Source organism: Tupaia chinensis, unplaced genomic scaffold (genome assembly GCF_000334495.1).
Source record: "Tupaia chinensis unplaced genomic scaffold, TupChi_1.0 Scaffold000311_2, whole genome shotgun sequence".
Lineage (NCBI taxonomy): Eukaryota > Metazoa > Chordata > Mammalia > Scandentia > Tupaiidae > Tupaia > Tupaia belangeri.
Window position 1 is genome coordinate 6,648,728 of NW_006159803.1, and position 23,794 is coordinate 6,672,521.

Sequence of the window (23,794 nt, forward strand, 5' to 3'; positions counted from 1 at the left end):
CCGGGACACAACCGGGGTTGGCCCGGGTGGGAGCCCAGCCACATAGCCATTACGCTAACTGCTGGTCTCCCAAAAAGGTTAACAAGTCTTTAAAACACTTTTTTTCTTAAGGTTTTTGTCATAGGGCACATGCATTTGGTGACAGAAAGAGAGAGATGGTGAAAGGGAAAGTGAGAAATCACTTCCCAGAGAGGATAGCCATGCCACAATCCCTTCTCCATTCTTCTCCTGGGATTTTGGTACACATGCAGACACACTCGGCATGATTTCTAGGTTGCCAGGTCTGGGACTCAAACTGCAGTTGGCCATGTGGGAGTCCAACACTGTAACCATTACATCACCTGCTGGCCCCAAAACATCTCTCTTCAAGGGCAAGGATTCTGATTGTTTCAGTTGCTTTTATATTTCTTTTTTCTTTTTTATTAAAAGAGATTTTTGCTATAGGGCACATCTGCTCTCCGGAGAGAGAGACAGACAGAAAGCGAGAAATCCCCCCCCGCCCCCCGCCGCCCAGGGGGATAGCTATGCCACAATCTCTTCTCCCATTCTCCTCTCAGGATCTTGGGCACGCACACACAACACACCTAGCATGAGTTTTAAGTCGCCATGTCCAGGACTCGTCTACTATGTGGGAGTCCAATCCACCATCTGCTCATTCCATCATTTGCTTTTATATTTCTACCAGTTGGAACAGTGCCTAGAATATGTGGGAGGCCCTGAAAACCTCTTGATAACATATTGGGTTACTGGCTGCTTAGTGAATGTTGTAAAGAGGGGCTGGATCAGTTCTTCTCAACTTTTTCCTTACCCTAATATTCCCATGAGTTTTGCCTTGTTCCCATTGTTACTTTAACCTTGTTACAAGTTGCTGGTTTGTGGGGAAGGAAGTATATTCAGAGTCTTTAAAGTAGTTTGAAATGTCCCCAGCAGTTGTTATGCTCTGCTTTCCTCTTTTTCATGTGTTTCTAGTTGAGAACCAGTGAATGAGCAGCATGACAGTCCAGAAGTGATTTTTTTTTCTCTGACTAGGATGGTTACTAATTGTCAGATTTTTTTCCATTGGATTTTACAGATGTTTGGAAAGGAACAGATTATGTCTTTTATATTTTGTTTTAACACTAAGAATCAGGTTGTTTTGTTCCCCTCTCAGCTTATTCCATGAATTTTGTGCATGATGTTTCATAAATTAACCTCACAGATTGCTTTTAAATGTAAAAGCTCTTTTGATTTGTTTTATAGCCGGATGCGTAGTGATGGTTTTGATGAAGAAAGTCAAAGAGACTATTGGAGGCCAAAGAATGAAATTTCTGGGACATTGGAAGATGATTTTCTAAAGACTAAATCTTGGAACAAGAAGTTATATGATTATGAAGCTAACATGCCAGACAGGTTTGTTACTAAATTCCTGTTACCCTTAATATTTGGCCTGAGAATGGATATCTGTCAAAATTAATGGTCTCCACAAAAACTTCTACACAAGTGTTCATAGCAACATTATTCATAATGGCCAGAAAGTATAAACATAAATATCAATCAGCTGACAAATGGGTAAACAAAATGTGATCTATCCATACAGTGGAATAGCATTTGGCAGTAAAAGGGATGCAATATTCATCCCTCCATCCATATGGATGAACCTTGAAAACATTAAGTGAAAGAAGCCAGATATAAAAGGCCACATAGTATATGATTCTACTTATGTATTATATCCAGAACCTGCAAATCCATAGGGATAGGAAGTAAACAAATATTGTTTTCATGGAATAGAGGATGAATTTTATGCTATGTGAAATACATTTCAATAAAGTTGTTATTTAGAAAATTATTAATTATCCCAACATAGACAGCATTGTTATTTATAACACAGTGTGTTTTTTGAAAAGCAGTATATACTGCTAAAAAGCAGTGTATAAAAGTTCTTTAGTCTTGGGAACCAGCAGTTAGTGTAATGGCTATGTCGCTGGACTTCCCCATAGTCGACTGCGGTTTGCGTCCCGGACCCGGTGGCTTAAAACTCATGCCGGGCTCGTGTGCGTGCGTGCTCAAGATCCCAAGAGGAGAATGAAGGAGAAGGGACTGTGGCGTGACCATCCCCCCTGGGGGGTGATTTCTCGCTTTCTGTCTCTCTCTGTCTGGCGAGTGCACGCGCCCTATAGCGAAAACCTCAAAAAAAAAAAAAAAAAAAGTTCTTTAGTCTTTCTTGTGGAAAATGGCAAGTTCTCTTAGAAGTGGACAAAGGAAGCCTTTGTCTGAAATGATTGTGTATAACATAGGATGTTTGATTGTACTGAACTATAATGTAGGATAGGCTCTACCATATTTCTGTTTTATTTGTCCTTTATATATTTATCTTTGAATGCTTATGCTTAAGTCTTTCTGCTTTAACAATACACGTAACGTGTCATTTTACAGATGGGGTCACAGTGGTTATAAAGAGTTATACCCTGAAGAATTTGAAACAGACAGGTAAGGCAAATAGGTTTACTGAAACAAGTTAGAAACTGAGATTACTATAAGGTCTGCACTGTAAATTGGGTTCCTAATGTTCACAAAAGATATATTTTCCATTGAAAGGATACTAGAGAAACAATAGGTGATTTAGTTTGGAGGTGATTGCTGTTTTACCTTTCCCTGATTGATGTTTGTCATGTCTATAAGCATTTCAGGATTTTTCTTTTTTTTTTTTTTAAGAGATTTTTGCTATAAGGCAGGTGTACTTGCTGGAGAGCCAGAGAGATAGAAAGTGAGAAGTCACCCTCTAGGAGGGATGACTATGCTGCAGTCCCTTCTCCTCCACTCTCCTCTTGGACACACATGTACATGCATCTGGCATTTCAAGCTGCCGGGTCCAGGAGTAGAACTGCAGTAGGCCATGTGGGAGTGCAGCAATATTATACCATCTGCTGGTACCAACATTTTGGGTTTTATATAGTATTCAGTACAGCAACTCAGTATGGCAGATTAGAATTTTTATCTTCATCTTAAAGATGAAACAAATTCAAGGAGAATAGTCTCATATGTCAAAGTTCTGGTTTAAAATTCAGAGGCAAACCTCAATTCCCTATCTAGGAAGCACAATATTAAACTATATTTTTCCATTTTTACATAAAACTTTCTTCTTTTTACTTTTTCACTAGTAGTGATCAGCAAGATATTACCAATGGGAAAAAAACATCTCAGGTAAAATCATCTACCCATGAATCCCGCAAACACAAGAAGTCAAAGAAATCCCACAAAAAAAAGCAGAAAAAAAAAAAGTCACACAAAAAACAGAAGAAAAACAAAAAAAAAGCCACAGATGTAGCAGCAGATTCCTCAAGTGAATTCTCAGAAGAAACCGGAACTTCTAGTACCAGGAAAAAGAAAGAACCACATAAACGCAAGAAAAAATCCAGGAAAAAGTCTCTCAAAAAACCTGCTTTATTCTTAGAGGCAGAAAGTGACACTTCCCAGTCAGATGATTCAGCATCCAGCAGTTCTGAAGAAAGTGAAGAAAGAGACACTAAGAAAACTAAAAGGAAAAAGAAAGAGAAAAAAGTTCATATCCCTATAGCTAATAATGAAATACAGGAGAGGACAAATAAACGCACAAATTGGAAAGTAGCTACAGATGAAAGGTCTGCTGAGAGCTCAGAGGATGACTAAGTGGGAAAGAAACATTCTTACTTCCCTCTTGACTGAGATACTTGCAGTTCTTATGCCTTGGGGTTTTGCCTGTGACTCTTGTTCAGCACAGAGGGCCTGAGGTCAGAGCTGTCTTGTGCCATCCAAACATGTTCTGACAGACTCGTCTTCTATTTTGGCCTGTTAAACTTGATCCCCTTTTCTTGTTAATAGGGAATCTGGTATTTTGTCATGACAATTTCTTGAAGAGATTATTTTTTGCAATGAATCACATTCAGTGTAGAGTACATATACAGCAAATTAAAGGACCCAGAAAGCTGAACCCAGTAATGACCTGGATACACCAATTAGAATGCTGAATTTGGGGTAGTCAAGGGCTGGGATCAAGAGGTGGATTGGAACCAGTGGTGTGTAGAATGGATGACAAGGGAACACCGTTGCTCTTTTGTTTATACAGCAGGTGTCACAACCGACTTGTCTTCAACCTTGGTGCTTTGATACTTATGTATTTTTTTTTTCCTTTTTCTGGAGAGGTTTTTGCTATAGGGCGCATGCGCTCACCAGAAAGAGAGACAGAAAGCGAGAAATCACCCCCCAGGGGAGATGGCCATGCCACAATCCCTTCTCTATTCTCGTCTCGGGATCTTGGGCACACACACGCCCAGTGTGAGTTTAAGCCACCAGGTCCGGGACTCGAACCGCAGTCGAATATGTGAGTCCAGCGACAGCCATTACGGTAACTGCTGGTCTCGATCCTTCTGTATTTTGACCCCACTGGTATCCAGTTTATTTAAGGAAATGGGCAGAAGAACAAAAACTTTTTCCTTCGTGATGACACCCATAGGTTAGAAGGGACTAGTTTTCTCAAATTTCCCTGCTGGACAGGGCCTATAGTTAAACTTAGCATAATCTGAAGCATGGTAATTGGATAGTAAATGGTTTTCCAGTTTCATTGCTGTATATTGCCTAAGTGAACTTGTGTTCAAATTATTTCTACAGTTGTCATAAATAGTCCTCTAAAACATGAGGAAGAGTTTGGAAATAGTCATGCCGTTAAACGGTACTCTGCACAGGATTCAGGGCAGCAACTGCCATCTAAATATTGTCTTCCTTGTTTGTTACTAAATTTATTAATTAACCTTAAGTTTTTCCCTGAAACTAAGTTGAATCAGTTCCAAAAATGAAACAGATTTCTCAGGGACATAATCTACTTCTTTCCCAGTCTGCCTTGGATTAAAACACCAAGCAGAGGTCACATTTCACTTTCTATACTGTGACTCCCTACTATGTCAATTCTTAAGAAACCAAATTATCATTGAAAAGAAGGCTGGCGGAACCAGAACACCTGTGAATTTTTTCATTATGGGGGAAAAAACCAAGTGAGATATTGTCATTGTTCTTTCTTATCATTTTGTGTGCTGAGTGAAAGGCTTGAAAACTCAGATTTTGGGTCTTAGTTCTGCCATTAATTGGTAATGAGGTCTCGAGCAGGTAAGTTAATCTCTCTGGCTTTACTTTCCTCACATGTAATACAGAAATACTCTGTGGTAACATGACAGTATTTAAGACACCAGCAATAGAATACAACTGTGGTGAAATTTTGAGATGATATTTTACAGTTCTAAATCTTTTCTCTTTAGAGAACAGATTTTTTAAGTACTTGGTCTTAAAGTATATGGTTGATCACAGGTGCCCTATCCTTGATTATAAGCAGGTGCTATCTTTTGGGATATTTATTTGAAATGATAATACTTTGGAACTCAATTGTCAATATTCCTTGGTGTATATTTTTATCTTTGGGATTAGTGAGGGCCTAATGGAGGAAGAAGTCTGTAATTACTACCTCTTAACCTAAAGCAACTGTTTTGTTTTTGGAACAGGTGAAACTTTTGTTGGATGGTTTTTTAGCATGTATTTTTAGCATTTGTTTCCCGTACTCTAAAAGTACTGATTCCAAACGACCCAGAAAATGGGCCAGTGGGATAAGGTATCTCCAGGAAGCTGGCTCTATTTGGGTCTTGACCTTTCCCTCCTCCTGTACTAGCAGGCTTATCTCTTTCTCAAAGAGTACACATCATACCTGGTGGTTTCCCCCCCCCCCTCCATGTTTACCTCTTCTTGGTCATGTATAAGCAATAAAGCTGTTTTCTGTTCTTCACCTTTCTCAACCCCAAATCCTCTCCTATGCCTTAAATTAAGGCTTTAATGGTTTTTCCCAATCCCCTTAACTATGGTTTAGGATAGCTTTCCAAAACCCAAGACCTCCCATTTGCACAACTAGCCTTGGAACATATTTCTAGTGTTCCTGTCAATCAAAGAACTCTATATTAAATCCTAAATGGGATTAACATAAAAGATTTGAAGAAATCACATTTATTGAATAACTGATGTCATATAACTTGGAATTTCTAAATTCCAAATAAATAAATTTCACTTTTGAATATTTGATCTGTTACTTTTAGCACCAACAGACTTGGTAACAGCCTGATGGTGACCTGACAGTGGGGTGACAACCTTCCCCTGTGGTCTTTCAGTCTGCTTAGTAACAAGTCTTTTGCTGATTCGGTCATTTTCCCAGGGGATGGTCTACTGTCCTCCTTTCTGTACCATCTGGGCAAATCGACTGGTGATGGCAAGAGTAGTGTCAATGAAGCGGTCCACACAGCTAGAGAGACAGTTTTCAGTGCGAGAATCTAAGCGATTCCCTGGCTTCTCCACACATTTATCCCAACATAGCTCCATGAAGTGATGCACCTGAGAGGGAAAAAAAAAAAGTTACCATTGGAGTCTACAGACTGGCCTAAAACTCCTCATATTCTTTAACCTGACAAAACCATTCATCACACTAGTTATTTTGGGCTCTCTTCCTCATTTCCTAATTGGTTACCAAATGGCCCAGATCCTCATCCCTACAGATTGAAAGTTCTCCAGTAGGACTAATACCTTCTTGCATTTACAAAACCACTTATCACGAGTATAAACTGGGAAACTAGAACCCACTACACTCATCTTCTGAATCTTATCTCCTAGAGTTCTTAAATCTTGTTTCAATAGTCACAGACACATTTGAAGATCCCATGAAGTTTACAGATCCACTCCTAAGAAAAGCATCCTGCACAGAAAATGTGTGCACTTTTAGAATGTTTAGGACCCCAAAATTTCTAACCGCGGTTCTTGTTCACCCCCTACCCTCCAAAAAGGAGAAAATAACCATTTACTGAGAGCTTATCATTGGGGGAGATTGGGTACTATGTAGTTTAGTTCTGAAACCCTAAAAAAATGGCTGGCATTACCACCATTTAAGAGCATGGTTAAGTAAGTAGCTCAAGGTCGTGCAGCGAGCAAGGGAACACCTGGTAGTTTGAACCACGCCCGAGAAGCGCTAAAACCCTTGTTCTAAACAAATGTACACTAGCAGAGCCCTCCTTTTCCCACTAATGTTCTCGTATCTTATCGTTTCCAAATACATTAACATTTTCAAATACATACCATCCTCAGTGAGGCAGTAGGAGTAAGGGCACATGGCCTGCAAGAAGCAGGTTTAGAACCCAGATCTCTCCAATGACAATCTAGGTAGATGGCCGGCAGATTACCGAGGTTCCCGTGCCCATGCGTCGCCCATAAGGAACTCTGCTTTACACCTTATTATTTACCCACACTTCGCTTCCTTAAAGAGCACGTGAATACTCCAGATCGCCAGGGATGGAAAGGCCCGGACTCATTCTTCTGTGAGCGGAACGAGGCGCAGCCGGGATCCACCACCGGGCGGACTCACGAGCCACCAGTGTACAGAGCTCTGCGGCTGCTCGGGATCTCTATTTCCCCCTCCTTTCCCTTCATCCCCCAGGGCAGGTCCCCATTCCCGAACCTGTGCAGTGAACTGCGCCTTCTGCTGTTCGGCCGCTACCAGGCGCTGCAACTCCGCTTCGTCAGCCTCACCTAGCTCCGCCATTGTCTGCCCCAAAAACCCCCCAAAAAACCCAAAAAACGCTGCACCTTCCGAGGAGCGCGTGTACGCATGCGCGGAGACTCGCGCGCCTCTGGCGCACTTCCGGTTTCCGCAGCATTTTTCTGCTTGTTTTGTTTCGTGGCCGTGAGGTGGAAGTTGTCGCATAACTGCTTCCGGGTTGTTGGGTGACCTTGAGCCCTGAGGAACGAGATGGCGCTTCTCTGCAGGCTGAGTGTCCTCTGCAGTGCCCAGGGTGGCCGAGGTGAGTGGTCTCGGCAGCTGGAGGCGCCCGGCGCAGCCTCTAGCCGGAGAAGGGGATGGGGGAGACGACTCGTCTGTCGTGTGTTGGGACATTATGAGCAGAAGGGAATCGTCTCCCTTTTTCTCCCCTTCGGCCACTTAGACAACTGCCCATATCACTGCAGCGACCACCGTCATGTTCACCCGAGCAGTGTCTCCCCCGCTGTCCACGTGCTGACAGGGTCATCTAAAAGGGAGCCCCTTCTGGAAGGTTTTTTGAGGCTCTTCCACGTAGGAGTTCTCAGGTGTTCCCCAGTCACTGTCTTTAGAAGGCTTCTACCCCGAATCGGGAAACAAGGTTAGGGTGTGAGATCCAACGCCTGGTCTTCCCTATTTTCTCCGAAATTGTGTTTGAGTGTCGGGGTGGAGGGGCCGCATCGATAATGTTTAACTGGGCATTTGTGTTACACTGGGCTCTGTGAGGCTGGAGTACAAAGGTGAATAAAACATAATTCCAGACCCCAAAGAGCTTTCATTCCTTTAAGAAAAACACGTATAAGCATAATTTAACATAAAACCAAAACGGCCGTGCTGTACATAAATTGTTATGCAAGTCCAGAGAAAGTGTTTTTAGTTTTGTGTTTTGGGAAGATTACCCTTTCTTCTTACTGAAGGAGCTGTGTCTCATTTGAGTTTTGAGGATAGAGAAGGCCAGGAAAAGATGGGATTAAAGTTAGCACTACCAGGATGAGTGTAGAAATTGTGTAATGTGATAGGAAATAAAAATTGGGGAGTATGAAGATCAAAATGAGAAATAAGATGAGTCTGGAAGGTGAAATGCAACCAAATTACAGAAGTTGTCTTGATAAGGAGAGTGTACTTTGATTTGGGTTAAAGAGGGCGTAGGATGTCATCAAATGGGGTAGGGACTATGCAAATAGAAAAGTTTGGGTGAGAAGGTTGGTTGAAGGATGCTTTCAGTTTTTGACATGGTGAGTTTGAGGATTATTTAGGTGTTTAAGTGGAGAGGCCCAGCAGGCAGTTAAACTCGAAAACTGAAGAGATACCAGGGCTGGAGCTACACATTTGGGTGTCATCAGCTTATAAGTAGTAGTTGTAAAACCATGAGGATGATGGCCTGCAGTAGCTGTAGGGAGTGAGGAGAGCAATGGCAACTGATAGAATCCTGGGGAAATTAACATTTTAAGAGCAAATGCAGAAAGATACTGGCATGGGATGTCAAAAAATCAAGAGAGCAGGAAAGAGTTCTGTTAGAGAGGGAAAGGGCAGAGAGGCTGCTAATACCAAGTGATGCAGAAAAAACTAATAAGATTGAAACTGAATAGTATTGGAGCCAGCAGGTGGCATGGTGTTTAAGGCACTGTATTCACAAGTGGATGACCATGGTTCAAGTCCTGTACCCAGTAGCTTTAAAATCAGCCTAGGCACATATACATGTATGCCCAAAATCCTGAGGGAAGAGTGGAGAAGGGATTGTGATGTGGCCATCCCCCCAGGGAGTGATTTCTCACTTTCCCTCTCTCTGTCTTTTTCTGGGGGGTGCACATGCCCTATGGCAAAAAACAAAAACAAACAAACAAAACGAAAAAAGACAAAACAAAACTGAACAGTACCTGCTGGGTATGGCCATATGGAGATGGTTGGTGACCTGCCAAAGCAGCTATGGTGAAGGTACAGACAAGTTTCAAAACCAAAGAATGGGAAGTGAGGAAGTAGATAATTTAGATACCACTTTAAAGAAGCAAGTTTGGAAAGAGAAGGAACAAAGCAAAGGAAACAGTGCCTGGGCATTGTAGACTATTTGGGATGAAGGGGAGGGTTAAGGATGTGATTTTGGTTGAAGGGTAATCACCCAAAGGGAAGAAAGGAGAGATTGAGACAAAGGGGGAAAAAAGTTATTATTTTTTTGAATGCTTATAACATTCTAGAGACTTTGCGAGGCCCTTTGCTATAAGTGATTCATTGATTCTTCAGTCTTTCAATGGCTGGTTGTCTGACTTCACCGTAACCTAGTGAAATAGGTGCTGTCTTCATTTCGCAAATGAGATCTTATTCCCTATTTAGGATTAAGTAAGCTTGCTTATAGTCATTCAGAGGGTCTGCCGGTACTGTTAAAGGAGAGGTGCACATGATCCCCTGTTGTCTCTTTCCTCAGCTCTATTCCTGCGAACCCCAGTGATCAGACCAGCGCATGTCTCTGCATTTCTCCAGGACCAGCCTACCCCAGGATGGTGTAGAGCACAGGGAGTCCAGCACATTCACCTGTCGCCAAACCACCACTGTACGTTCTCTCTATCTCTGCTGCTTTCTGGGCTCTGGATCTTCACCCAGACTGATTTTCATGCCTTTAGTAGAACTTGCTACTTATGGGCAGTGACTTTTGTGTCAAACTGTCAAATGAAGACTTGTTTTACGTCTTTGGGCAGACAGTGCCAAGCCTGGTTGAATGGTGACATTTATATTCATGGAGAACCTTCTGACCTAAGTCTTTTTAAACAATTTTAATATTCTTAAAAAGGAAAGCGGGGCTGGCAGATTGTATGGTGTTTAAAGTGCTATATTCTCAAATGGCTGAACATAGTTCAAGTCCTGGACCTGGGAGCTTGCATTCTCTCTCTCTCTCTCTGGTCAAATAAAAAATAATAATAATAAATTAAATAAATAAATAAAATAAAATAACTCTATAGGAAGAGTCAGCTCGGTGTAATTTAGTCATTCTTACTTGTTTAGAGGAGCAAGATAGGGGTAATTGAAAAGTCATGCCTGTGGACTGCATCATATGCATTTGTAGTTATAATTGCCTTGCTTATTTTCTTTAAGGTTGATTTAAAACTTTATGACATTTTCCAAATGTGTCATGTTTAGAAATTAAAATAAGTCTTGGAAAATTTGTAGGTAAATAATGAGTCAATTATATTTCTATTTTAAAATCTGGAGAGATCATTATTTCACATAGATAAAGACGTCTCATGGTTCTTAAGTCAATCATTTAGGTAGAGTTGCATTTGAGAAATTAGGCAAGTACTGTTTTTCTGCTTTTTAGAATTCTTCTAATATTTGAAAAACTTTTTGTTTGTGGATTCTTTTGCTGAGATTTAGCAGAGTGATTTTTTTGGCATACACAGGACTGAAGGAAAGTCTCTGAAATTGTATGAGGGCCTTAAAAAGTTCATAGAATATACATGTGAAAAACTATGAATGGATTTCAAAATTTTTGGAACCAAAATGAACTCATACTTCATTTTCCATTAACTCTTTTCAAGTACCTTATATAGACAGATTTTTATATATGTCCCTATGTACATCTTTCTGAGAAGTTCTTCTACCTTTTTATTAGATTCCAAAAGGAGATGTATAACCAAAAGAAGATAGAGTCTCTTAAAGACATGTTGAAAGCCTGTATGATTTTTCACTTGATTAAAATAAGTTTTTAATGGAGTGAGCAGGTGGTGTGGAGTTTGAGGCTCTAGAATCCACATGGCTAGCTGTGCAGTTCCTGTCTTAGACCTAGCAGTTAGAAAAATCATGCCAGGCACGTGTGTGTGCATGCCCAAAATCCCAAGAGGAGACTGGAGAAGTGATTGCAGTGTAGCCATCACCCCTGAGGGGTCATTTCTCACTTTCCTCTCTCTCTGGGATGTGCACATGCCCTCCAGCAGAAACTTAAAATAATAATAATAAAGTTTTCATGTACTGTATCTGTTTTGGACTCTTTAGAAGTAATGGGACAGAAGAACCATAATCCTGAAAGTTTATGTCAGAACTTTGCTTTTCTTTGAGTTGGCTGGTTTAACTTTGTTTTGAGGAAGATAATATTACATTACTTCCAAAGATTAGAGCATGGGGGCCAATTGGTGGCATAGTGGTTAAGGAAGCTGGATCCTACATAACTGACTGTGCTGTTTGAGTCCTGGACCCGGCGGCTTAAGAAATGTACCAGGCAGGACCAGAGCTGGACTCCCACATGGCTGATGACAGTTTCTGTTCTGGACCCGGCGGCTTCAAACTCATTCTGGTCGCATGTGCGAGTGTGCCCAAGATCCTAAGAGGAGAATAGAGGAGAAAGGGATTGCAGCATGGTCTCCTCCCTCCTCCCTCCGGGGGGTGGGGTGGGGAGCAATGTCTTAGTTTTTCTCTCTCTGTCTCTCTCTGTTTCTCCAGTGAGCAACACACCCTAGAGTAAAAATCTCTCTAAAGAAAAAAAGAAATGTACCAGGCATGTGTGTGTGCATACCCAAAATCCCAAAGGGAGAATGGAGAAGGGATCGCATCATACCCATCCTGCCAGGATGTGATTTCTCACTTTTTCTCTTTCTTTCTCTCTCCAGCGAGTGCATGCTAAAACTAAAATAAATAAATACAAAGATTAGAGGGTGTGAATAAGCAGGTAATGTTTTATAGGAATTTATCAGCTGTCATTAATTTATATTTACATTTCACTTCTCTGAAGTCTGGGACTAGCATAATTCTGCAGAAATATTTTGTACATCTTCTTGCCTATAAGCAACGTGGATTTTTTTTTTTTTTCAGTTTTTAAAAACTTTTGTAATTTTGTTGTAGGGCACTTGTACTCACTGGAGAGAACAAAAGGTAAAGTAAGAAAACCCCCCCAGGAGGGTGGCCATGCCACAATCCCTTCTCTATTTTCCCCTTTGGGATTTTGGGCACACACATACATGTGCCCAGTGTGTTTTTTAAGCTGCCAGATGTGGGACTCATCACACAGTTAGCCATGTGGGATCTAGCTGCCTTAACCACCGCACCATAAGCTAGGCCCTAAAGTGAATCTGTCTTGTAATCAGTATGTAGGTATTGAGACACCCTTGTGCTAAACACTTCGAAGAAGGGAGATAGCAGTTTAAATCTCGATTACCCATTTTTGTATCTTACTCTCTTTATATTCAATTAAATCTTATATGTACACTGTCTGTCAATTTGGGTTATTTTGTGGCCATTGTTGAATGTGAGAGATGTGTGTTTTTGCCTTAGGTCTTATAAATCTGGTCCTTTTTATAGCTGGTTCCAAGGCTGCATCTCTCCACTGGACTAGTGAGAGAGTTGTCAGTGTTTTGCTCCTGGGCCTGCTTCCAGCTGCTTATCTGAATCCTTGCTCTGCGATGGACTACTCCCTGGCTGCAGCCCTCACTCTCCATAGTCACTGGCAAGTATAGCAGTCCGTTCAGTATTACATTGTCTGCCCAGTTTGATAGCTGTGAACTTGTCTCATGTGATGCATATATGAATGAGAAGTTGATTAAGATACTCAAGAAAGACCTGTAGAAAACTTTAAAATATTTATAAGTATTTATGTGCCCAGATTTATACATCTGACTATTCAGTGCCTTTGTTTCTCTTACCTAGTAGGTATTGTGAAAATAGCATTTACAAAACTGAGTTGCTGGCCTCTCCCGAATCTATTCCTCCTGTACTTTTGCCAATCTGAATTAATGACATTTCCATTTCTGTCTCTTCAAGACCCAAACCTGGTCATTATCCTTGAGTCCAGTTTAACTGGTCTCTTTCGGGCCTCTTCCCAACACAGCAGCCCTATAGATATTGTTCAAATGTTAAGAACCCGATATTCCCTTTCTGAAAATGTTTGTCTCATCATACCCAGACTAAAAGTCATAATTCTTAGAGTGGTCTGTTGACTCTCTGTGATCCAGCTCCGTTTCTTCCCTCGTCGCCAACCATTCTCTTCCTCCATATTGACTTTGATATCCCTTGAACACACAAGGGATACTCTAGACCTCAGGACTTTAATTTTGCTGTTCTTTCTGCCTGAAATTCTTTTTCTTACTAAATACCTGGCTTTTTCCCTTGTCTACTTCAGATCATAAATGTTATCCTTTCAACGGCACCTTCCCTAACCACTTATTCAAAATTGCAATGTTCCCCCCAGCATTCCTCGTCTCTTTTTCATTTTTCTCAGCGTGTGAAACCTTCTAATCTATCATCTGTGTCTTATTTTGTATATAATTTGTCCATCAGCTCCCTCTTTACCCCAAATGAAAGTACAGATACAGAAAATCACAAGAATCAAATTTATGGCTTAATGTATTATGTAGGTGATATTGTCCAAGTCAAAAAATAAAATTTTGTCACCTATTCTAGAAGCCTCTTCATTGTGCTACATTTCATTCATAGCTACTCAGCACTCTCTTCTCCCCTTACCCAGCTTGGAACCCTATTCTGACTTGGGGAGTAATTTTTGTAGTAATCACTTTCTTGCTTTTTGTCATAGATTTTTTTTTTTTTTGGGAGGTTTTTTTGCATAGGGCGCGTGCGCTCGCCAAACTGACAGAGACAGACAGAAAGCGAGAAATCACCCCCCAGGGGGGATGGTCACGCCACAATCCCCTCTCATCCATTCTCCTCTCGGGATCCTGGGCACGCACGCACATGCGCCCAGCGTGAGTTTTAAGCCACCAGGTCTGGGACGCAAACCGCGGTCAACTACGTGGGAGTCCAGCTACATAGCCATTACACTAACTGCTGGTTCCCACTTTTTGTCATAGTTTTATCATCCCACTGTATATCCCTAGATATTATAGTTTAGTCTTGCCCCCTTAAAAAAAATGATACACAAGTGAGTTTTTTGGTTTTTAATTGTTTTGTTTACCATTAAATATCTGATGGCTGGAATGGTATACCTGACACATAGCACTCGTAAATATATACCAAATGAATGGAATCCAGCTTCTATTTATCTTATATGCATTATAAGATTTTACAGGTTAATGAGCCTTCTAAATAGAGTGTGAGTGACAGGTTGTATATCTGGCATTCTTCCTCTTACGCTATTTTACGAAGACAGTATTAGATAATTAGGGGAGGCATTTTTGGATTATTAGACTGGAGGAACTTGGTAGTTGATAGGGGAAGAATCTTTGCCAACTCTGTCATTTTATAAGTGTAGCAACTAAATCTCAGAGGTGGGTAAATGACTTGTCAAAATCATTTTCTAACTAGTGTTAAAAGGGGCTTTATTGAGGTGGTCTCAAAGCACATTGGCTTAGGGAACTAGATTTCACATGGCCGACCATGGTTTGAATCCCAGCCTAATGGCTTGAAAAACACTCCAGGGAGAATATGCATGCACACGTAGAATCCTTACAGGAAAGAAGAATGGAGGAAAAGGATTGAGGTGTGACCTGGCCCATTTAGGGTGCTTTCTCTCTGTCTCTCTCTCCCCCTTTGGCAAGTATACATGTCCTCTAGGGGGGAAAAAAACCTTTGCCAATGACATAATATAAAAGCAAACTTAAAAAGAAGCATATATGGGGACCAACATGTGGCATGGAGGTTAAGGCAGCTGGATCCCACATGACTAATTACATGATTCGAGTCCCAGACACAGTGGCTTGAAAATTACATTGGGTATGTGTGCATGCGTGCCCAAAATCCCAAGAGGAGATGCAGGAGAGGGAAATGTGGTGTGGCCCTCCAATCCCCCCATCTCGGTCTTTTTTTGGCGAGTACATGTACCCTTACAGCAAAAACAAAACAAACACAAAAGGGTATGTTTTACTAATCTAGTTTTCTAGGACTGGTTAGGAGAATTAGCCTTTTTACCAAATCTTTCAAAATAAAGGATTTCGATTGCATGTGAAATATTAGGTCACAGATACAATAGTATTTCTTTAATCTGCATTTCTTGGAAGGAAATCCATCTAATTGATGAAAAAGCAGAATATAATGTTAAAGGAATACATTTTTATTACAGTTATCTTTTTAAAAAAATTTTATTTTATTTTTAACAAGTTAGTTTTATTTATCATCACCGCTATTACTCAATTTGCCACAGGGCATATTGCGCTCACCAGAGATAGACTGAGAGAGAGAAAGTGAAACAGCAAGCTGACAAGGTCTGGGCTCGAGCTGTGGTCTGCCAGGGAGTCCAGTACCTCAACCATCATGCCACCTGTTGGCCCCACAGTTGACTTTTTAAAGTTTATTTCTTTCATGAGAAAGAGAGATGGACAGGCACCCGTGACGGGGCCTTACCATGCTGTGATCGTCCTCCTAGCCTCCTAGTCAGCCTGGGTCATGGGGATATTCATCTGTCGTGTTCATTTAGACCCAGGACCAAACCTGGAGCCTCCCATGTAGCTCTGGCATCATGCATCATGAAGCAGTGCCCTGTTACCCACACTACCATGTCTGGGCCTACAGTTGACTTCTTCACTTACCTCACTAAATCTGTTTTCATTTACAGAAAAAGACTACTTAAACTTATTGCTATAATTCTGCTCCAATTCCTCAGCATCCTATCTCTTAATCTGTGTTAACAGAGCTTTTATCTCAGCTGTTTAACTGAAGTCATTCTTACAAGTGGATTGTTTGTTTACTCCCTGTCCTCTGCTGATTTGAATTCTCAGCAGCCTTCAGCTAGATTGACTATTTTGCCCTTATCTCACTTTTCTCTGTCTTTCTGTATGCCATAGACATCTCCTTTGCCAGCTCCTCCTCTTATCTGATGTCTGAATGACAGAATCCCTCCGTTAGTCTCGGCCTTCTTAATTTTTCTCTCCGTATACTTTCCCAAAATAAGCTCAGATCGGACCTCTTTCTGGCAGACTTATATATCCAGTTGTTTAATTGATATTTCCACTTAGATGTGTGATAGTCAACCCAAATTTAACATCACTCAGATCACTTTTTTCTGAATCTCTCTTGATTTCTCCTAAAAACCACATCATTTAAATCTCATTGCTCAAGCTAATCCTAGTAGTTCATCTAGGTAATTACTTTTGCCATACCCAACATCTAGTCCATCATCAACTCTAGGAGTTCTGTATTCAAAACATAGTCTGAATTGTCACTAATGCTATGCTGACACAGCCAGAGTGACCTTCTTAAGAAGTGAAATTGTACTTCTTCAAAGAAGATTAACACATGGATAGTAAGCATGTGCAAAATTGTTCAGCACCATTTGTTAGAAAAATACAAATTAAAACCACAGTGAGATAACTCCTCACACATACTAGAATGGCTATAATAAAAAAGAGGGACAAAACCAACTATCACTAGAAATGTCAACATCACAGTTATTACACTTTGGAAAACAGGCAGTTCCAACAAAAAATTTCAACAGAGTAACCGTATGACTCACCAGTTCCACTTTTAGGTCAATACCTAGGAGAATTGAAAACATGTGTACAAATAAAACTTAAAACAGAAATAATCATAGCAGCATTATTTATCATAGTCAAAAGTGGAAACAATATAAATGTGTATCAGCTGATGAATGGCTAAACACAATATAGTATTTTCACATAATAGGACATTATTCCGCCTTCTAAAGGAATGAAGTCCTAGTACATGCTGTAATATGGAGGAACATTGAAAACATGCTAAGTAAAAAAGGCTTGACACAAAGGCCACATAGTGTATGATTTCATTTATATGACATGTCTAGAATAGATAAATTCATAGAAACAGCAGATTAGTAGTTGAAATATAGACTGTTGGGTAGAAGGTTTCTTTGGGGTGGGAGTGGTGATAAAAATATTCTGTAAGGCACTGGATCCTACATGGAAAGCCTCATGGTTCGAGTCCCTGACCCAGCAGCTTGAAAACACTCTGGGCACATGTGCATACATGCCCAAAATCCTGAGAGGAGATTGGAGGAGAAGGGAATGCAGCATGGCCATGTTCCCTGGGAGAGGGTGATTTTTTATTTTCTCTCTGTCTCTCTCTGGCAAGCACATGTATTCTATGACAAAAACTTTATTAAAAGACAAAAAAAGTCCTGTAATTAATAGTGACGATAGATACCCAGTTCTGTGAATACACTGTATTGCATACTTAAAAGGGTGAATTTTTAGTATGCGAATTATGCCTCTCTAAAACTGCTACAAAAAATAGTAAAATTAGATCACTCCGTACTTAGAGCACGACTTTCTTAAAACATGGCAATGATTTCCTCTTATATTTCACATAAAATTCAAACTCTTTATCATGACTTTCAAGGCTGTGAGAGTCTGCCTTGCTTTCCTCTGATCTCTTCTTCACTCATGTGCCCTAGCAAAACTAACCATTCTGTTTCTCAGAGATGCCAGCATCATCACACTTGTGTGTAGAATGTTCTCTTTCAGGTCATCTTTTCTGAAATATTTCTTCCTAATGCGTATATGTTTTATTTCTCTTTCACTAGAATGTTTGTTCCATAAGGGCAGGGACATTCTTATTTACAACACACAGCAGTAATAACAGATTCTGGCACATAATACCTACTTAGTAAATTATTTTAAAATTATAATGAAAAACTCTGTGGAACATTCGTTTCAGTTAACAATAAGATTTTGTAAAAGTAGAAAATATTTTACTATCTTATATCGGTGACTTTAGAAAATTGAATCAGGATAGAGACATGTCCTTTATATTTTTAGGGAACTCTTGATCTCATTTTGGCTTAATATTCTTGTTGTTGTGAGTTTCTTTGGCTTAGTACCTCTAAAAAGTATAAAAACAATTCATTCTGTAAAAAAGCCACATGGTGGGGGCCAGCAGGTTGCATAGCAGATACGTTGCTGGACTCCCACATGGCTGACCACAGTTCAAGTCCCAGACCTGGTGGCTTGAAGATCACCCTGGGCACGTGTGTATGTGTACCCAGGATCCTGGAAGGAGAATGGAGAAGGGATTGAAGTGTGGCCATCCCCTCTGGGAGCTGATCTCTCACTTTCCCTTTATCTTTCTCTCTCTGGCAAGGCACTTACCCTAAGGCAAAAATCTCTTTAAAAAAAAAAAAAAAGTCACATGGAATTCCCAGAAGCAAATGATTATTGGTATGGCAGATAGAGCTGTTACATTTTGAACCTGACTGAATATTTTGCAGCCAAGTTATCTATATTGCCTTCTAATTTCACTTGTGATTTTTCATTTGTGCTATGATTTTTTTTTTTTTTTCCCTTTAGGGGCCTTGGACAAGTTGTTACTGACTATGTTCATGGGGATGCATCACAGAAAGCTGCCAAAGCAGGCCTTTTGGCACTCTCAGCTTTAACCTTTGCCGGGCTTTGTTATTTCAACTATCATGATGTGGGCATCTGCAAAGCTGTTGCCATGCTGTGGAAGCTCTGACTTTTTTGATGTAATACCTTAAGAATTGATCGTGTGCCTCTTTGCCTTGCTATTCGGCTCACAATACGGAGGAACTAATAGATAAGTTCATTAGTGTACAGGTTTCCTAATCATATGGTTATTTTCAGAATTAAATTATTGAAGAAAAGGTTTGAAAAGTATCCAGAAATTGTGAGACCGAGTTCTATATTCTGGGGAGGTAATGAGGTTGTCTCCACACTTGTCATAAGACTCACAGTATAATTAAATATTATATAAGAGCTTTTGCTATTTAATTTATCAATCTCTTGAAGAGAATTCAGCTTTATTACTATCAATACATGATCAAAGTTCTACATTTGTCCTGGGAATAGTGGACAAAGGGAAAGACTATGATGTCATGAGTAGACTATTAGAAATTAGACAAGTGTTTAATTTTTGAAAACTCCTCCTCCTCTGTTATACCAACTATTGATGGTTACATATCCTATGAAAACTTTAAAATGAGGGAATACTAATACCACACATGAAGAACTTTCCATGCTAGGAAGAAAATCTTAAGAGAGCTTCTGAATATAGAGAAGTTCATTTAGGGAAGAAGTCCACCTTGTAGATGTGTCAAAATGTTACAAATTCTGAATCAAGATGTAATGTTTAAATACATTATATTCATCCTAAAATTATCTGCCCACAAATGTAAAATTATAAGAAATGAATAGTTATTTTCCCACTATGGGAATTTCTAATGTGAAAGTGTATTCTAGAAAAGAAAGTTTTTTTTAAAAATAAAATATTATATAATAAAGATGTATTCTACTCTTTTATGCATTAGCTGACACTGATTTTATTCATCAGAATTAAATACTGCATCCACAGTATTAAAATAGGACTGAGTGTTTAAATTTCCTTCTGGTTGGGGTCAGCAGAGGTGTAATGGTTACGTTGTTGGACTCACACATAATCAGCTGCAATTCAAGTCCTGGACCTGGCTTAAAAAAACTCAAGCTGGGCGTATGTGCATGTGTGCCCAAGATCAAGGAGGAGAAGGGATTGCAGTGTGGTCATCCCCCCTGGAATATGATTTCTCATTTTCTGTCTCTCTTTTTCTGCCTCCCCAGTGAGAATATGCACCCTATAGCAAAACAGAAAAAACAAAACAAAACAACAACAAAAAAAACCTCTCTCTTAAGAAAAATAAAATAAATTTCCTTCTGGTGCTTAGCAGTTAGGTAAGTCAGACACAAAATGCTGTAATTCTGGGACCAGCAGTTAGCGTAATGGCTGTCTCTGGACTCCCATGTAGTTGACTGTGGTTTGAAGTCCGGACCCAGTGACTTAAAACTCACACCGTGTGTGTGTGCATGCGTGTCCAAGATCTCGAGAGGAGAATGGAGGAGAAGGGATTGCAACGTGTCCATCCCCCCTGGGGAGTTGATTTCTTGCTCTCTGTCTCTCTGTCTCTGTCTCGCTCTGTCTTTGTGGTGAATGCACGTGCCCTATAGCAAAAACCTCTCCAAAAAAAGAAAACCCAAAATGCATAATTCAAAAAAGACTTAAATGTAATAGGCAGAAATGTGAGGATAAGTTGTTTTAAATGAGTGGAGAATTAAGGTTAAATACTAGGAATTAGAACAAGGTCCAGGTTATGGAGTTCTGTATATGTCAGCCTTTGGAATTTGCATTATATTCAGTATGCATTTAGTGTGGTCAAGAGTTGAGTGTGAGGCATGATGGTTTCTTCTAGCAGTATGGAGCAGCTGCTACCTGGCACATTGTACTCACCAAGGACCTTACTGGGCAACTGAGGCAAATTTTGAAGGATAGCTAGGTGGAAGGGTAAGTCGGTCCTTGAATGTCGGTGTATTAGGGGTTTGGTGATTAGAATGGAGTTGCACTGTCTTTGGGGAATCATGGCTTGCTCTGAGCTGCTGGAGCAGCAGGGAAGAGGAGACAAGGACCAGACAGGTTTCTGAGAGTAAACAGGACATGATCAGAATTGTGCTTTAGAAGGCATTAGGTGACATGAGGAAGAATGTTTGGAAGGTTGATAAGCCAGAGACGAGGATGTAAGAGTACAGAGTGTCAAGCAAGGGCCTGGAATTTGACAGTGTCAGTAGGAGGTAGTTACCAATTTCAGAAATTATTGTACAAGTGAAAAACTGATTCATTGCTCATGGTGAGGACATTTCCTTATTGAGTGGAGAAGCAAGAGAAGTGTTTAGAGGAAAATGGGGCTTTGAGGTGTCAAATTTGCAAATGGATGGTAGAGGGTGTCAGCAGCTGGACTGAGACTGCTGGCAAGAGGCTCAAGGCATGCATGTGTGAGGAGAGGAGGAAAGAGAAGAGTACCTCAGGGGTGATGCCATAAACACCCCAATTCCACAGCTGCTAAAGAAAACAGGTAGATCTTATCACAGAGATGTCTTAGGATGGTGCCTCTCAGTTCCAAGAAGATATTCGACAAGAACTATATCTGTGAAGAAGGAACTAGAAAAAAATACCATAGCACCATCATATGAATTCGAGCACTCAAAAGATAAAGACACCTCTGGATTTCGGAAGACATGTCATAGACTTTTGCAAAAGAAAAGGGACCTTGCGTGGAATGGGGAAAAATCCAGAGACCTCTAGAAGATTGAATTCAACTCTATAAAAAGATAAAGGCCAAGGGCTTGCCTGATGTCGAACAAGCTGGTGGTAGTGAAACTCAATGATGGTTTGGGAACCAGCATGGGTTGCAAAGGCCCTAAAAGTCTTATTGGTGTGAGGAATGAGAATACCTATTTGGATCTGCCTATTGAGCAAATTGAACATTTGAACAAAACCTACAATACAGATGTTCCTCTTGTGTGAGTGATCTTTTAACACAGATGAAAATACAAAAACAAACAAACTACAGAAGTACAATCATTGTCCTGTGAAAATCTACACTTTTAATCAAAGCAGGTGCCTGAGGATTAATAAAGACCTTTACTTCCTGCAGCAAAGGATATATCTTACTCAGGGGGAAATAAAGAAGCTTGGTACATGCCAGGTCATGGTGACATCTATGCCAGTTTCCACAACTCTGATTTGCTTGATACATTTATAGGGGAAGGCAAAGAGTGTATTTTTGTGTCTAATATTGATAATCTGGGTAACACAGTAGATCTTTATATTCTTAATCATCTACTGAACCCATGCAATGGAAAATGTTGTCCTAGAGGTCCCAAATAAAATATGCAGATGTAGGACCAGCAGATGATGTAGTGGCTACGTTGCTGGACTCCCACGTAGTCAACCGGGATTCGAGTCTCAGACCCGGTGGCTTAAACTCATGCCGGACACGTGTGTGCGCGCCCACGATCCTAAGAGAATAGAGAAGGGATTGAGGTGTGGCCATCCCCCCAGGGGGCTGGTTTCTCGCTTTCTGACTGTCTTTCTGGCAAGTGCACGCACCCTGTAGCAAAAACCTCTCAAGAAAAAGAAAAAAAAAAAACATGCAGATGTAAAATGGCAAGACACTCTAAGGCAAACAGACTGGTGGAAATTGCTCAAGTGCCAAAAGCATACGTTGAGTTCCAGTCTATCAAAATTAAAAATACTTAACACAAATGACCTATGGGTTTCTCTTGCAACAGTTTAAAGACTGCAGAAGCAGAATGCCACCAACATGGAAATCATTGTGAATCCAAAGACTTTAGATGGAGGTCTGAATGTGATTAAAAGTTTGCGAATTCTTGGGGGCAGCAAGTGGCCTAATGATTAAGACAACTGGACTTGCACGTGGTCAGCGCAGTTTGAATCCCTGATCCCTCTTGACACTCAGCGCTGGGCGTGTGTGCATGCATCCCCAAAGTCTAAGTGGAGAATGGAGAAAAGATTGCGGTGTACCCATCTCTCCTGGGGGTGTAGGGATGGATTTCTTACTTTCTGTCTCTGTCTCTCCAATGAGTGCACACGCCCTATAACAAAAATCTGGCGTGGGATGGGAAAGTTTTGAGAATTCTCCAAGTATTAGAGAATACCTAGAGAACTGATTTCTGCCTGTCAAAACTGCATTGGATCTCTTGCTTGTGATATCAAACCTCTGTAACCTTAATGCAGCATCTCTGATGAATGAAAAACAGGAATTTCCTACAGTGCCCTTCATTAAATTAGATATTTTACAAAGGTACAAGGTTATCTAAGAAGATCTGAAAGTATACCAGATATGCTTGAATTGAATCACCTCACAGTTTCAGGAGATGTGACATTTGGCAAAAATGTTCATTAAAGGGGGAATGATTATCATCATTGCTAATCATAGTGACAGAATTGACATCTCGCCTGGAGCAGTATTAGAGAACAAGATTTTATCTGGAAACATTCCCATCTTGGACCACTGAAATGAAAATTACTGTATACACTTTATACTCATGGGCTAAATAGTTTCTTACAATGAAATGTTCTCTAAAATTCTAAAACTGGCAGATAAGTTACTATGTTACTGTACTCTCTGCTGTGTTGATTTCTAAAGTAGTGTTTTCTGTAGTATGCCTTTAGCTTAAGAAAAGCACAGATGGGGGATCAGCAGTTGGTGTAATGGCTATATCGTTGGACTCCCATGTAGTTGACCGCGGTTAGAGTCCCAGACCCAGTGGCTTAAACGCATGCCGGTCGCGTGTGTGTGCGCGTGCTCAAGATCCTGAGAGGAGAATGTAGGAGAAGGGATTGTGGTGTGGCCATCCCCCCTGGGGGGTGATTTCTTGTTTTCTGTCTCTATGTCTCTGTCTGGCGAGCACACGGGCCCTATAGCAAAAACCTCTCAAAAAAAAAAAAAAAAGACAGATGGATCAATACTTTTCTTTGAAGAGGATCTTAAAAGTTAGTTCATCTTTTTTTTTTTTTTTTGGAGAGATTTTCACTGTAGGG

The 23,794-nt window shown here is 40.5% G+C and overlaps 3 protein-coding genes across 7 annotated transcripts in view; 2 read left to right on the top strand and 1 right to left on the bottom strand.

Annotated features, from left to right (window-relative positions):
* The window catches only part of NKAPD1 (NKAP domain containing 1), an 11,302-nt gene extending 7,410 nt beyond the window's left edge, over positions 1 to 3,892 (top strand). For 2 of the 3 annotated variants that reach the window (XM_006150994.3, XM_006150993.3), the window contains exons 4-6: positions 1,240 to 1,389; positions 2,413 to 2,466; positions 3,138 to 3,892. In XM_006150994.3, coding sequence (XP_006151056.1) covers positions 1,240 to 1,389; positions 2,413 to 2,466; positions 3,138 to 3,645 — 712 coding nt within the window. In that variant the 3' untranslated portion in view covers positions 3,646 to 3,892. The remainder of the gene's footprint in view (positions 1 to 1,239; positions 1,390 to 2,412; positions 2,467 to 3,137) is intronic. The other variant, XM_027772879.1, reaches the window with a different exon arrangement.
* A 2,076-nt stretch (positions 3,893 to 5,968) lies between these two features.
* Positions 5,969 to 7,762, bottom strand: TIMM8B (translocase of inner mitochondrial membrane 8 homolog B). Its single transcript, XM_006151005.3, has 2 exons — positions 7,493 to 7,762; positions 5,969 to 6,378 (listed from the first exon to the last, which is right to left on the bottom strand). Exons 1-2 carry the CDS (start codon positions 7,736 to 7,738, stop codon positions 6,211 to 6,213), a joined length of 414 nt encoding a protein of 137 aa, XP_006151067.1. The 5' UTR covers positions 7,739 to 7,762; the 3' UTR covers positions 5,969 to 6,210.
* Positions 7,709 to 23,794, top strand: part of LOC102485450 (succinate dehydrogenase [ubiquinone] cytochrome b small subunit, mitochondrial) — a 117,393-nt gene continuing 101,307 nt past the window's right edge. The window contains exons 1-4 of one of the 3 annotated variants that reach the window (XM_006150999.3): positions 7,709 to 7,835; positions 9,990 to 10,115; positions 12,851 to 12,995; positions 18,757 to 18,971. In XM_006150999.3, coding sequence (XP_006151061.1) covers positions 7,784 to 7,835; positions 9,990 to 10,115; positions 12,851 to 12,995; positions 18,757 to 18,922 — 489 coding nt within the window. In that variant the 5' untranslated portion in view covers positions 7,709 to 7,783 and the 3' untranslated portion in view covers positions 18,923 to 18,971. Of the gene's footprint in view, positions 7,836 to 9,989; positions 10,116 to 12,850; positions 12,996 to 18,756; positions 18,972 to 23,794 lie in introns of those variants that run through there. The other 2 variants (XM_027772878.1, XM_006150995.3) reach the window with 2 other exon arrangements.

What these genes read in the sequence shown, in the direction of transcription:
- TIMM8B (XM_006151005.3), bottom strand. Translation starts at nt 7,738, where the DNA reads ATGCGACAACTTCCACCTCACGGCCACGAAACAAAACAAGCAGAAAAA. An exon ending in AGGCGCAGTTCACTGCACAG is followed by an intron (nt 6,379 to 7,492) that starts GTTCGGGAATGG and finishes TTTCCCTCTCAG; the next exon opens with GTGCATCACTTCATGGAGCT.